Source organism: Sinohyriopsis cumingii, chromosome 5 (genome assembly GCF_028554795.1).
Source record: "Sinohyriopsis cumingii isolate HCF-2022 chromosome 5, ASM2855479v2, whole genome shotgun sequence".
NCBI lineage: Eukaryota > Metazoa > Mollusca > Bivalvia > Unionida > Unionidae > Sinohyriopsis > Sinohyriopsis cumingii.
In genome coordinates, this window is record NC_142965.1 from 123,274,804 (window position 1) to 123,290,303 (window position 15,500).

At 35.0% G+C, this 15,500-nt stretch overlaps 1 protein-coding gene across 2 annotated transcripts in view; it reads right to left on the minus strand.

The window, feature by feature from the left end:
• Positions 1-2,066: 2,066 nt before the first annotated feature.
• Positions 2,067-15,500, minus strand: part of LOC149800114 (inactive tyrosine-protein kinase RYK-like) — a 221,241-nt gene continuing 207,807 nt past the window's right edge. For both annotated transcript variants that reach the window (XM_089959709.1, XM_089959708.1), the window contains 3 exons: positions 15,147-15,306; positions 14,071-14,207; positions 2,067-11,488 (listed from right to left, as the gene is read on the minus strand). In XM_089959709.1, the coding sequence (XP_089815835.1) occupies positions 11,377-11,488; positions 14,071-14,207; positions 15,147-15,306 (409 nt within the window). In that variant the 3' untranslated portion in view covers positions 2,067-11,376. The remainder of the gene's footprint in view (positions 11,489-14,070; positions 14,208-15,146; positions 15,307-15,500) is intronic.

Here is a 15,500-nt window from a genome sequence, read left to right on the forward strand (position 1 = left end):
CAAAAGGTCACTTCAATATTTTGTTTTCAATCACATTTTCCATTCCACTCTATAACTATAAAGTAGTTCAAGACTAATGGTTGAAACATAGCATATCATACAGTTTGTTATGTACTGCATTGGGGGTGCTACCTTCAAGATTATGATCATGGCTCGATTGATATTTTCATGGAACTTTCCCAACCACTCTGTAGTTTTTAAGCCGTTTGAGATGAAGGTGTGAAACATCGTATACTGTGTGTATTCTAGACGTTTTTACGTAGCTTTAACAATTTTAGTCACACTGCTATCATGTCAAAAGTGTAGCAGTTTATAGCGAGATCTAACACTGGAGCATCATGTCACAGACATGAAGCATCATGACCCACCTAGTCACCTTATCCTGACACCAAGCTGACCAGTCCTAACACTAACCTCTCAATGCTGAGTGCCAAGCAAGGTAACTGTTTGTTCTATTTTTATAAGTCTTTGATACAACTCGGCTGGGGATCAAACCCGCAACTTCCTGCATCCAAGGTGAACACTCTAACCACGTAGGCAACCTGAGCGGTCTCATGGTATATTTCTATATCATCACTAGAAGGTGTTGTGTACCATATTTTTTTGGAGTGCGCTCAGTATTCTGTTATTCCATTACACTTTCCATTCTGACCTATAACTTTAAAGTTGCTCAAGATGAAGGGAATCGAGATAATAATTTGTCTTAATTTTTGTTTTTTTGGGCTAAAAATCAGAAAAAGATATTTGTTTCAGCTTTATGAGAGCCAGTAAAAAATTCCAAACTCACCTCAGAAAATTAAATTCTTGATCCCTGATTTGTTTTATACTGAGGTACGTACCATGGTATGCCCAACAAACGTGATACAAAATTTGCTATAGTACCCAACTCTGGTTTTCACTGATCCACAGAATCACCAAAATAAGAGTCTTACTGATTCACTGATCATGGAAAAATCAGAACTGTCAACAAATGAAGTACCCAGTGCCTTTTCATATTTCTCTGCAGAAAATGCACATCCTTTTCTGGTTCATATTTCGGCCATTTATATTCAATTTCCCTAAACATTTTCTTTCACACTATATTTATAATCATGTTCTTTCTTGTCATCATGTTTTCTGAATTTTCATTTGTGACGGCACACCTTGCAAGAACATCCACATCTTTCCAACTGTCGCCTCACACTGCAATGAATATTTATTGACAATAGTCTAAACGTAACACCTGTAATTCTGCATAATTTATCAAGGGCTGCAACATGAACTATTCTGGCACTAGCCTGGTACTATACATTGTTTTATAATGTCAGTACTGAAATAACTTTATTGGGCCAGGGTACCAGACTAGTTTGGCATATGTGCTATTTTGCAAATCAGCACCCTTATATACCTGATGCATGGATGAACACATGACCATTTCTTTTTTTATCTGACACAAGACCGCTTATTAACTTAGCAACTGGCATGAAGTTTTACCACTTCAGTGGAATTGTGTGAGTTGAGGTTTTAGTTTTAGCAATCTGTAGGCAAATTTATTGATCTCAGATAATCAGGTATTCAAGAATTTCAAGTCCTGTTGTGGCATATTAAATTTACTAATCTCAGATAATCAGGTATTCAATAATTTTGAGTCCTGTTGTGGCATATTAAATATGCTGATCTTGGATAAGCAGGTATTCAATAATTTTGAGTCCTGTTGTGGGATATTAAATATGCTGATCTTGGATAAGCAGGTATTCAATAATTTCTAGTCCTGCTGTGTCATATTAAATGTGATAACTGTGTACATATTCATACATTCTTCAAACCATAATATCCAGAACTATGCAAAGGAAAAGGAAGATATCCATTTTTAATGAAGTCCTGCAACACTATTTTATACTGTAAAACCATGGCTACCATCTTCAACATGGTACTTGCTGTATCTTCTATCATTTGATAGCTTACCTTGTGATTTTAAGACTTGTCAGGTAAAAAAAATCTTTTCGTAGGAAAACAACATGTATATCAATACAATGTCTTAATTAATGAAAACAGATCTTAAGTTAAAAGAGCACAAACCTAAGCAGTTTTAATTTGTCTTTTTTATTTCTTCAGGAATATTTAAATAACTGAAATCCAAACTTAAGGGAACATGCTAATATGGATACATACATATGTGTGAAATAGCTGAATAAAGGGTATAAATCAGCTGACCAGGACATTAACAGCACAGATCATTATTCTGAGGATATTTTCCAATAATGAATACACACCCACACACACACACACACACGAATGTGTCCACTCTTGTCCTACAGGGCAGTTATTTGAGTGCTTTTCAACTCAAACTTTCACTTCCCTTCAAGATAACAATCAATCAAGGTGAATTCAACATATGAATAAAAATTATGAACTTACTTTTAATTCTGAAATATATACTTGACTTGTGCTTGACAAACTTTAACTTTGGAAAAAAGTTATTAATGATATACTATAAATTTATTTTAGGCCACTCATGTACTATATGGCTGTAAAACACATGACAAAAAACTAACATAAAAAACTTTGGATATGATAATAAACTTTCACCAACAAAAAAAAAGTAAAAGAAACTTTTGTGTAAATTTTTTAAACTCATCAGGATAGTTTTTCCTTAAACTAACTAAAATATGAGCTGAATATTGAAAAAAGATCCAAAAACATTCGATTTTAGAGAATTTCAATTTTTTAAACAATCTTAGGTATTCTTGAAGACTTCATGTTATCTAAGCCTATACATATGACAAATAATTAGACAATACATACAGTAGCACTATTATTACTACCAAATACACTCACTCTTAAAGGAGACCAGAAACCAATGGAAATATAGAATAATAATAAAAGTACTATAGCAGAAAACCTTATTCTGAAGTATCATCTGCGACCGTAATGCCAATATTTAAATATTGGCCTATCTTCTAGGAGCTGAATTTCCGTGACCTCATATACAAAATTTCCGCGCCTATTCGGTTACTTTCGGGATGTGACGTCATAGTAGCGACTCAGCAGCCCAAGTGGGAGTTGCCAGAGTAAAAGACAATACCGTTTTGCGTTGCTTACGGGTGTAATAGAACATTAAGAAAAGCCTGTTGACATAAAAAAATAAAAAAATTCTTTTCCGAAAGAAAAAGGAATAATGAAAGAATGGGTACATTATTACAAACGAGTCGATTTCAAAGCAACACCATACAGCACTATGTGCTCGTTACATTTCTCAAAGGAATGTTACGGGAGGGATCATGAAAAAATAGCAGCTCAAAGATACGCAAATGCTAGGCCTAGACTAAAAGTTGGCGCTGTTCCAGACATACCTTTGGACATTTTAAGTCCTGGGAAAAGTGTTAAATGTGTGAGTTACGAAAACAGGCAGAAGGACGAGTAAGTGACCACAAAATGCAACAATCAATGCACACATCTTTTATCTAAAAACAGCAGTGCTAAAAACAAATCTGATAGCCCGACACCCTGGGCCCCTTCTGGTTTAAGTTCCGGCCCATCCTGTATTCAAAGTGAGGTGCCCGTCAGGCTTGTCGAAACAAAAATTGTTTGCCTGAGGAAACTTTGATTGCGTTGGTGAAATGAGTAAATGTATTTTCAAGATGTTGACATACATGCCTTAACACGGCACAATCTAAATCAAATCACCACTGTCCTAGGTGAAATTTAGATTTGATTTTAATCAAATGGAAACTTTTCTAAAAATAAGATTCTAAACCTGTCGTGTTTCGAGAAAACACAATTTTCAGTAATCTTATAAAATTTAAAAATTTTTAAAAAAATGCATTGTATACATGTAGCATGCATAAACGGTAATCTGTAATAATTGGAACTGATATAAAACTATTCCTCGGGCAGTTTAAAAAGCAGCGATTAAAAAAAAAGAGGTCAAAGTTTCACATTAACTGTCTGACAATAGAATGTGGGGGGGGGGACTATTGACCCACCCCCCTTGCCCCAATGTGCGACCGCCCATTTGACGTGCCTTTTCTCCCTGCGATACGCCCTATTATTCCCCCATGACAAGCTCCTTTTGCATATTCTGGTCAGTTCTGGCTAAATTGCAAAATAGCTAAAGTTTTGACTTAAGTACGCAAACAATAAAGCCAGTGTGACTAATGAACATAATCCTTATCCTTGCATTGATCTTGTGAAAAAGACTGCCCTTCGGACATACTTCAAAGAAACCATGTTCGACAGTGTGTGTATGCGTAAGCACCAGCAATTGATTACCAAATAAACGATGCCTATTTTGTTGTTACTTACGATGCCATTGACTTAATTTTAACAGTTCAAATCTGCAGTCACAAGTTACCGTACTCGTGGCAACTGTTTTTCTCACGTTTTATGCCCCACCTTATTTCCTTAGGTTTAAGTCTTAATGCATGTAACACTGTTTGCTGAATAAAATATTTATTCAGAATTAGTTCTTTCGGGCCACATATAATGCATGGTATATTTTGTTTTATTCCTTGTAATTTAATCATGATAATTAAACTTTTCATATACGGTAGAGCAATGTCAGGTGTTAACTGGCCGAGATTCTTTGGCGGAAATGGAGATGCGATTTTGTTTGCAGAGAAAATTTCAAAGTGATCATTCATTTAAGCTAATTGGTGACAATTTTATTCTTTTAATTTTTTTAATACTATAGTACTGTTGTAGTTGTTTAAAAAATCTGAAATTTACTTGAATAATGTTTAATCTTCACGTTCTATCTACTGAAGAAGAAAAAAAGAAAGAAAAAAAAACTGTTGTATGATATTAATTATTTCGTCCAGTGTCGGTTTAGACGTGTGTGCATGTGATTTGAATTTTTAACGTAGCTTTAACAATTTTTCAGTCATATTGCTACGATGTCTGCAGTGTGGCAGTTTAGACTGTGGATTGCATACGTTATATTTAAAAATGGTTTGGGGTTGGGTTTTTTTCTTCTGACAAATGAAAATTGACAGACATAATGTAATAATCAGGACTTCGCTGCGCAAAATTGAGAGATATTACGAGATCGGGAGGTAGAAGAGGAAATACCCCCAAAATCGGAAGGTTTTTCTCTCGGCTTGAGAGTTGACAGGTATGAACTGTCCGGGCTTGTGGAATTTCATTCAGGACTTTAGTTTATTTAAGTCACCAGCCCGGGGCCTGTGCCTAACAAATTTCTTTTAGCACTTACCAGTACAGTACATAAACTATTATATCAGATTGCAGATTCAACTTTTGAATGTGCAACCCAAATGTGGTCTCCTGTCTGCCTCGCTCGCCAATGTTTATGTTTGTATTCGAGGACTGGCTAGTATAGCGTCACGGTACCACGTGATCTGTCGTCTCATCAAAACTCGGAAAAACTCTGCAATTTACGGAATCGTGGTATCTTCCACGCAATATAATCACTACCCGCTTACGATATTTAATTTATAAACATTGCAGTCGAATTAAAATCTGTAGAGAATTACATACGTAAAAGGAAAATTTTGATTTCTAGTCTCCTTTAAGGCAAGTAAAACTGAAAACTGCACAGACCCAGATCTGCCATTGTATAATGCACTGGCAGATCTGGGTGTGCAGTTTGTTATGCATAATCAGTAGAACAAATAATGTAGACCCTGCCTGATCTGCAGGTTTATTATGCTACAGCAGATCAGGATCTCTGTTCTTTGCAGTCTGACTCAACTTATAAGCAAGTTATATAGTAAATTGCTTTCATGATCAACTGAGAACATTCATTAAAATGTACATTTCCCCAGCAGTTGTACAAATGAACTCACAAACAACTCTTGGATTAAAGAAGTTTAAAAGTACAAGTACATACTTGCACATATGTAGAATATAACTACAAACAACACAGACCCTGATGTACTGTTGCATAATGCACTGGGAGATCATGATCTATATTGTTTGTTCTAATGATTACTCCTAACAAATAGCACAGACCCAGATCTTCTTGTACGTTATGTGATGGCAGATTTGGGTCTGCAGTTTGCAGCTGGACTCGACTTATAAGTAAGTACATTCAGCATTCTCCTTACCTCCATGCAATATTCTGTTGGTTGAAAAATTATGTTTACAAAAATTTGACATATCAACACATCCACTGAAACAAATTTCTAAATTGTATCCACTAATCATATCCACTAGATGTGAAAACAGAGACAAAATGAGTTCACAATACACTCAAAAGAGCCTTTCAAATGAAAAAATATAAAATGAAAATGATTAAATAATGTATGGAAACACTTCTTTCGAAAGCAAAATAAATTTCAGCATAAAATCTTTCTCAAAATGAAAGTAAAAAATTTGACAATAAAATGGACTAAATGATACAAAAACGTGCGCAAAACAATCAATATGTACTGTATGTAGTGTAGTTCCTCAAAAACACTGTTGAAGAAATGAACATTAACATCAAATACAAGCACAGTCATCAATCAAATGATTTATAAACACGATTATCAAGATCCCTCGTACATATAAGATAAGCCTAGATTTCAAAATTCAGAATTAAAAAATTAAAATTAAAAAGAGATTTACAGGATGAAGATATTATTCCATTTTCCTCCTGTATTCCCTTTGCCAGTCATACTGACCACCATACTTCCACTAATAAAAAAAAAAGCAGAATTTGTATAAATATATTACCATATATACTTGCTTACAGAGTCCAATTGCAAACAGCATAGGCCCTGGTCTGCTGGTGCATTATGTGAATGCAGATAAAGGTCTATGTTTATTACATTAATTACTCCTAACAAACTGCATAGACCTAGATCTAAGCCTGTGCAGTTTGCAGTTGGACTTGACTTATTAGTGAGTATATACAGTAATTTACAGGTAGCACAACACACACAAAATGGTTCTATCTGAATAGCTGAATACATGCAACAATTTTTATAAAAAATGATATCTCTGGCATATGCAAAACATACTGCTGAATTAATATGGCAATTTTTGGAAAACAGGGACATCTTTATTTACAAGTACTTATGTATTTGGCACCTTATACAAACATATACTGGTAAGAATCAAATGAAACAGGTTATCAGGACAAAAGAAAACACTTGATGTCAACAGAGTCAGACAGGAGACAAAGTAACCATAAATATGGATAATTTCCTATCTTGATACAGAAAAACAAAACTTTTAGATCTGGCAGTATGGCTAAGTGTATGCAGGCTGCCCTTGTCTTGTTGGTCTATACACTTTTACAATCTGAAATCTATAACAAAGACAGAATCATTAAGCTATTTGTTTTTAAATTTCTCGTGCTACATATCAGAATTATATAAATATTACATCTGAATCTGGGACATATGCTCTTGAGTTCAACAAGATTTGAATATTGGGGGTTAGATACTATAAACATCACAAAATAACTGATATTTAATTATCAATATCGATAAACATCATAAAATAATTTTACTTTGCGTACCAAACACACAGCAAAGTTATCGATTACATGCAAATATATTAGTTCCTCAAGAAGCAAACAGGCTCCTCTGAAAAGCAAACAGAATTCTACAAATCACAGAACTAATGAGTGGTGTTGTGGTCACTTACCAGAAGTACGATGCTAAAGAATCTGATGACTTGGGTGATGATGATGAGGATATAGAAAATAAGGATTGTATGTACACATCTGTACTCCATTCTTACCTGTTGATTAACTTGTCATAATGATTGCCAACAAGAACATAAATATTTCAAGTGCTGTGTACCCTAACCAGTAATACAAACTGGCCCAATGAATAATCCATGACAACTTTAGCTACTTTTGGGAAGAAAGTACACCTCCTATCTGCCTGTAACAGTTTTTTAAACAAATCATTTTTTTAGTAATTATACAATTATGACACTCCTCAATTGTGTTCCAATTTTGTTACTAAGAAGCAGATTCGCAAGTCTTAATTTTAGGAATTTCTCTGTGTTTGGTGAAAATAATCAAAATATGGATTTTAAGATTTGCTGGGTATTTTTAAACACTGATGGAAATTAAGAGTTTATGCTGTGGCAAGGTTTTTGAAAGATCATCAACAGATAAATGAAAATAATAACATAAATCTCTTTGGCATTTAATAAATAGGATTCACTAAGACATTCAAATACATAGACATTATGCTGTGAAAACATAAACTGAACAATTATATACTGTAGTTTTCCTATGACAGGCCTGAGGACCTGCTCTCCTCTTTATAATTCCGTTGATGGGATTTATGAAACTGGTGTAAAAATAAGGGAACCTTATAATAAAGGATGTTCCAACAAGGCAATTCCAATAAGAATAAAGACACAAAAAGGGCTTTTTGAGGATGGGAAATCACATTATACATGTTTCTCGATAGACACAATCTAAAATAAATTGAAACAAAAAAAGTAGCAATGAAGAAATTTTTTACAGATTGAATGAATTCATGACCATACAGAATCATAATAAGGGTAGTGGTATATAACTGGGGCTTGATAGTTAGGGACTACAATAATAGTTTAAAAGAGGTGAGCTTATCAACAGTTTACGTTTTCTTATTCAACAATGCTTACCATACAGTCAAAATTGGAGTTAACATTTCAAGTAATGTAGACCAATAAAAATGACTCCCAAATCTGTGTTGATATTGATGTATGATTTGTTGGTTTGGTCTCACCTGTTCATAAAAATGTGCAATTTTGCTGCAGGCAAATTTTTGCAGAACACTCACACTTAAAAGTATTTGATAGCAGCCATATCTAGCATGAAATTCAAAATGGCCACAGGACATAGGGTTGTGTTATTCCATGTAAATTTACAAGTCTTGGTACCAAAACTTAGAATCTGATCCAGAAATATTCCACAGATATCACTGAAAGGACTCTCACCAATATCTCAAGTGATGTGAGATATATTGGCAAGAGTCTGAAATGTACACTGATATGCTGGACAAATTCATCTGTAAATACATGTACTTCTTAAAATAATTTGGCATGGTACACTGGTAATATTCTTTTTAACATAAATGAACACATTCAATATATTCAAACACATATGTAATGACTTTTTAACACAGCATGTATGATTTTTAACAATTCAAACAATATATCAGTACAATATGTGAAGTTATGAGAAGATATTACACATATCTGCTATCAATATATATATATGTTCAATGTAATATGATATCAAGTTCAGATCTTGAATAATGCTGTGGATGAATCAGTATAGCATACAAGATAACTTTATTCTGGCATATTTATTGGTACGTTAATATAACGCATATAGGAATACTATAAATGATAAGACAAGTCAAACTAGGCAAGGGACAAAACTACTGTCACACTGGTATCACTCAATGACACAAACGTAAATGAGAAAGAGAACTGTAGTTTTCTCTGCTAAATTTACAATAAATGCCAATCTGAAAGACTATTCTGATTTTGGTACAATATAGTTCATATTATGATAGTAAACATTCTAAAAAGTAGCTTCAGGGCACTTATTTTGGCTTTTTCATCAGTTTGAATTGACAAAACATTGGGTTAAACATGTAAAAAAAAAGATTGATATGGGTTTATTGCGAAAATAAGGTTGTCTGGTGGGATTTTAACAACATTTCTAACAATACTAACTATCATATCAAGGAAACAGGAGCTAAGTTCCGTTCCAAAAAAATAAAAAATGAGGCAGCTGGTCTGGGCAGGTATCAAACATGTAACCCTTGGATTAGGAGTCCAACATTTTACAAAATAAGCTACAGCAGTTCTCTGTGAAAATTAGGAAAATGCAAAGTACATAGCACCTGCCTAATTTCATGAGCTTATTTTGAATGAATTTTTTTTTTATTGTTGATTTGTCCCCAAAATGGCACAATTATAATGATTTAATAGTCTCCATTGTTCATAAAATGAAAATTCTGTATATATTTTGTTCACATACAAATTCTTAAAAAGGCAAATCCATTCTTTTTGCATACAAATCCATACAATTATGATAACTTCTTCACACTGTGCACTGACACAGGGGTATATGTAATGCGTTACAATAACCATCCTGCAGATGCAAAATACACTTAAATCAAACACTAATAAATGATATTTGCTGACTTGGCAAAATCAAGTGATATATATCTGTGTGTGTGTGTGTGTGTGCGCGTGCATGTGTGTGACAACCTGACAAAGTTTAACCTTTCATTGCTGTCTATACTCAATTATAAGTGCAGCCCAACTGAATTTATGGCTTCTATGCAGTTTGTAAGTGCAATCAGTAGAGCAAACAACAAAGACCCTGATCTGCCAGTGCATTATGTGACAGCAGATTACAGTCTATGTTGTATGCAGTTAGATTTGACTTGTATGACAGCAAATTACAGTCTATGTTGTATGCAGTTAGATTTGACTTGTATGACAGCAAAGTACAGTCTATATTGTATGCAGTTAGATTTGACTTGTATGACAGCAAATTACAGTCTATGTTGTATGCAGTTGGATTTGACTTATATGACAGCAGATTACAGTCTATGTTGTATGCAGTTAGATTTGACTTATATGAGAGTATATGCATCATTAAAGCTACTAAAGTTGAGGTATAACTGTTCCATTTTATCTCAGTATCTAAGACCTGAAAGAGTGGATTGTCAACCAACTTGTCTCCATGAAAACATGAAAAGCACACTTGCCTGTACATACATCAAGGCTGTTGGTATTATCATTATAAAATATAAACTGTATTCTAAGATTTCTCAGAATTTCAAATTACTTTCAAAAGGGAATCATAAATAATCATTGGTTGCTTTACAACACGAATACTATATATACCAATTACACAAATGTAACAGAGGCCATGAGTGGCCGAGTGGTCTAAAACGCTCTCCGTTATGGATCACTGCCATCTCACCTCTGTCTGCGTGGGTTCAAGTCTAGGATGCGGCCAATGTGGGTATGTGAGAAAGCTTGCCAGTAGCTTCTTGTGGGCTGGTGGTTCTTCCTGGGTTCTTCTTCCACCATTAATACTGGCCGCCATGAAAAGCCTATCGTGTGCTGAAAAATGGCGTTAAACCCCATAACAATATAACACAAATGTAACACAGGTATAATACACATGGGTACCTTGAGGTGAAATGTAACAAAAGTACATTACACAGATATGTACCTTAAAGTGAATAGTCTAGCATTCACAATAATGCCATGTTTAGAAAAACATTGGATTTTCACTCTAAATGTACTTTGGTCTCTTTTAGAAATTAATCTCTTGACATTCCAGTAAGACTATCATCATCATTGTCATCATCATCTTCATCACATAAATGTGAATAAAATTCCTGCAGAGATCTGAATACCCATTCAACAATCCCAATACTATCTTCTGACTCACTTTGATTGCAAACTCTCAATGCCTCAGATATATCTTCCAAGAGCTGTGTAAAAGTCATGCAAACAGGCAAGTAACTGGGAGAACTTGGGTCTCTCATCTGGGTTCATTGCCCAACAACAGGCCATCACAGCAAACCTGAAATATTAAACAGTAAAAATGAAATAAATGTTGTTTTCTTTTGGTTTGTTTTAAAAAACTAAAACTTAATCTAACCCTGTAAAAGAATAAAAGTAAAAAATATAAAATCGATAAAAAATAAAGTATAAACATTTTTTATAACCTGCATTCCCTCAAGAAATCCGCTATTTTTGTTAGTGTTACATCAACATGAAGTTTCTTACATTTCCACTAGTGGGTGTAGGTTGACAATTTTGGAACAGAATATGTACTACTGTCAGTGACACTGGGAGGATATGCACTCAAGTCAATATTCATTCTTCCAGCATGTCCTCTTGCTCAATGTTAGAGGGGTGTAGAATTATGCACACAGTCCCCCTACTTGAATACGATGAAAACATCAAGGTTTCTGCTAAGTACTAAGCAACCCACAGCACTATGACATGTCATATATAACAGAGCTGTGCATCGCATGCTTGGTCATGATACAATGCATATCACGATACCTGGGTGGTGATAGAATACATACCAGGGTAAATATCATATGGTGAGCATGTGATGCAATACATTTATATAGGAGATAGTAGTGATCATGTGACACATGATCATGATATAGACTTTGCTTTATCTGTTTGTCTTTGCATATAATGTCTCTGTCAATGTGTTGCCATTGTAAACATGTGACATGGTTACTATTATTACCTGACTATATCATGACAGTTTTGTAAACATGTGACAACATTACTATTATTACCTGATCATATCATACAGTTTTGTAAGCATGTGACAATGTTATTATTATTATCTGACCATATCATGACAGTTTTGTAAGCATGTGACAAGGTGACTAGAATTACCTAACATAATAGTTCTATAAGCATGTGACAAGGTGACCAGAATTACCTGACTATATCATAACAGTTTTGTAAGCATGTGACAAGGTTACTAGAATTACCAGTCTATATCATGACAGTTTTGTAAGCATGTAACAAAGTTACCAATATTACTTGGCTATATCATGACAGTTCTATAATCATGTAACAAGGTTACTAGAAGTACCTGTCTATATCATGGAAGTTTTGTAAGCATGTGACAAGGTTACTAGAATTACCTGGCTATATCATGACAGTTTTGTAAGCATGTGACAAGGTGACTAGCATTACCAGATTATATCATGACAGTTTTGTAATCATGCGATTAGGTTACTAGAATCACCTGACTATATCATGACAGTTTTGTAAGCATGTGACAAGGTCACTAGTATTACCTGACTTTATCATAACAGTTTTGTAAGCATGTGACAAGGTTACTGGTATTACCTGACTTTATCATAACAGTTTTGTAAGCATCTGACAAGGTTATTAGAATTACCTACATCACAACAGTTTTGTTGTTGTTGTCGTTGTTGTTATAAGGTTTAACGCCATTTTTCAGCACAAGATAGGCTATACATGGCGGCCAGTATTAATGGTGGAGGAAGAACCCAGGAAAACCCTGGAAAGAACCACTGACCCACGAGAAGCTACCAGCAAGCTTTCTCACATATCCACATTGGCCGAGCCCAACACTCAAACCTATGCAGACAGAGATGAGATGGCAGTGATCCGTGACGGAAAGCGCTTTAGACCACTCGGCCACTCGGGTCCCCCAACAGTTTTGTAAGCATGTGACCAGGATATTAGAATTACCTTACTATATCATAACAGTTTTTTAAGCATCTGACAAGGTTATTAGAATTACCTACATCACAATAGTTTTGTTGTTGTTGTTGTTATAGGGTTTAATGCCATTTTTCAGCACAAGATAGGCTATACATGGCAGCCAGTATTAATGGTGAAGAACCCAGGAAAACCCTGGAAAGAACCACCGACCCACGAGAAGCTAACAGCAAGCTTTCTCACATATCCACATTGGCCGAGCCCGAGACTCGAACCTACGCAGACAGAGGTGAGATGGCAGTGATCCGTGATGTAAAGTGCTTTAGACCACTCGGAGCCCCCAACAGTTTTGTAAGCATGTGACAAGGTTACTAGGACTACCTGAATATAATGACTGTTCTGCAGATTCTACATATGATTTTACTAGAGATTAAGCAATGCCTGTGTCATTATCTGACCCCAAAATATTTCAAGGAAGAAATGTTAAGTACAGATGAGAAGTCTGAATTTGAGATTTTTGTCCCCAATTTTGACCTTTGTTAAGTGTAAAATATAATCATGGAACTGAATCTTCATTTTCATAATATCAATAAATCTACAAATTGTCTTTCATACCTGAATTTGTAATAAAAACAAATGTTCAAAATATTATTAATTTATTGTTTTACATAAATTTATCTAAGTAAAACAAGGGTAAGACCTGAATGTTGAGTCCAGGAAAAGAGCACTGCTATTAACATGCAGACCCCAAAATAAATGGAGCGAATGAAAATGTCACACAATTAATTTTCTTGGCTTCGTCATGATTCATGCCAAGTTTGATGGGAATCTGTCAAGTGATTTAAGAAATATCAAAGCATTTGCAATAGCAATGTTTCCTAAAGCGAGTATTTATATTTTCCCAGCTATCTGACTTAGCTGTCATATGTACGATCATCTTACAATTCATCAGGACAGTTCATTGGCTGGGCTATCCTGTAGCCCTCCTGGAGGTAGGCTGCCATCTCAAAAGGATCAATGTCCCCATAGGGCTGCTGGCCCATTGTCATCAGCTCCCACAGGGTTACACCAAATGCCCACTGAAAAAAAAATTGTATAAAAATTAGTCTTTCTCAGTTTTTAACTACCATACCTGACAAGGTTTAATCTTGAGGTTCAGTACAAATGTATATGTAGGATCTCACATGAAACACTTTCAATAGATGAAGGTGACATAAGCTGCCAGCACTCACATGTAGCATGAAACACTTTCAATAGATCAAGGTGACATAAGCTGCCAGCACTCACATGTAGTATGAAACACTTTCAATAGATCAAGGTGACATAAGCTGCCAGCACTCACCTGTTGCATGAAACACTTTCAATAGATCAAGGTGACATAAGCTGCCAGCACTCACATGTAGCATGAAACACTTTCAACAGATCAAGGTGACATAAGCTGCCAGCACTCACATGTAGCATGAAATACTTTCAATAGATCAAGGTGACATAAGCTGCCAGCACTCACATGTAGCATGAAATACTTTCAATAGATCAAGGTGACATAAGCTGCCAGCACTCACATGTAGCATGAAATACTTTCAATAGATTAAGGTGCCGTAAGCTGCCAGCACTCACATGTAGCATGAAATACTTTCAATAAATCAAGGTGCCGTAAGCTGCCAGCAACAAGAGGTACAACTTATTATTAAACCATTTCAATACACATGACCTAGTCCATATATTTTATGCCCTTTAAAAAAAAAAAGACTTTCTACCGCTCGGCATTGTTGCCTGACAATATTCCAATGCATTATAACAATGTGGCATAAAATATTTTTAACATCACAACTCTTTTATACTGCTTACAACATGTATGTAATGGTGCCTAAGCGAATTTCAACCTAACTGAAGAATTATGATTGAAAGCTACTGATGAATGGAGAAAGGACAGCTGAACAAAAAAAATTGTGTGCAGTTTACATGACTAGACAGTCTTGTGTATAGTTATGATACTTGTGCCCCATAAGGCAACTCACCACATCACTAGCTGTTGAGTATCGCCTCTCCACAATAGCTTCAACAGCAAGCCACTTGACTGGACGATTCTCATTATCTCCTAGGCAGTCATAATCCCCTGGGAACAGATCTCGGGATAGAGCATTGTCTGTTATCCTTATTGATAAATCACTGTCAATGCTGAAATATTAAGTAAAGAATATAATAGTATACTGAGCTCACTAGTCACAGTGTACAAATTTCAAGTAATTTTCCAATAACCTGCTTTAGTCTTTGTGTCAGATTCTTGGATGCTTCTACTACAAAGGAAGGTGATGTGATACCAAAATCTATCAAATGGGATGTGTATGTGTGCTACACCATTTAGATAAAAT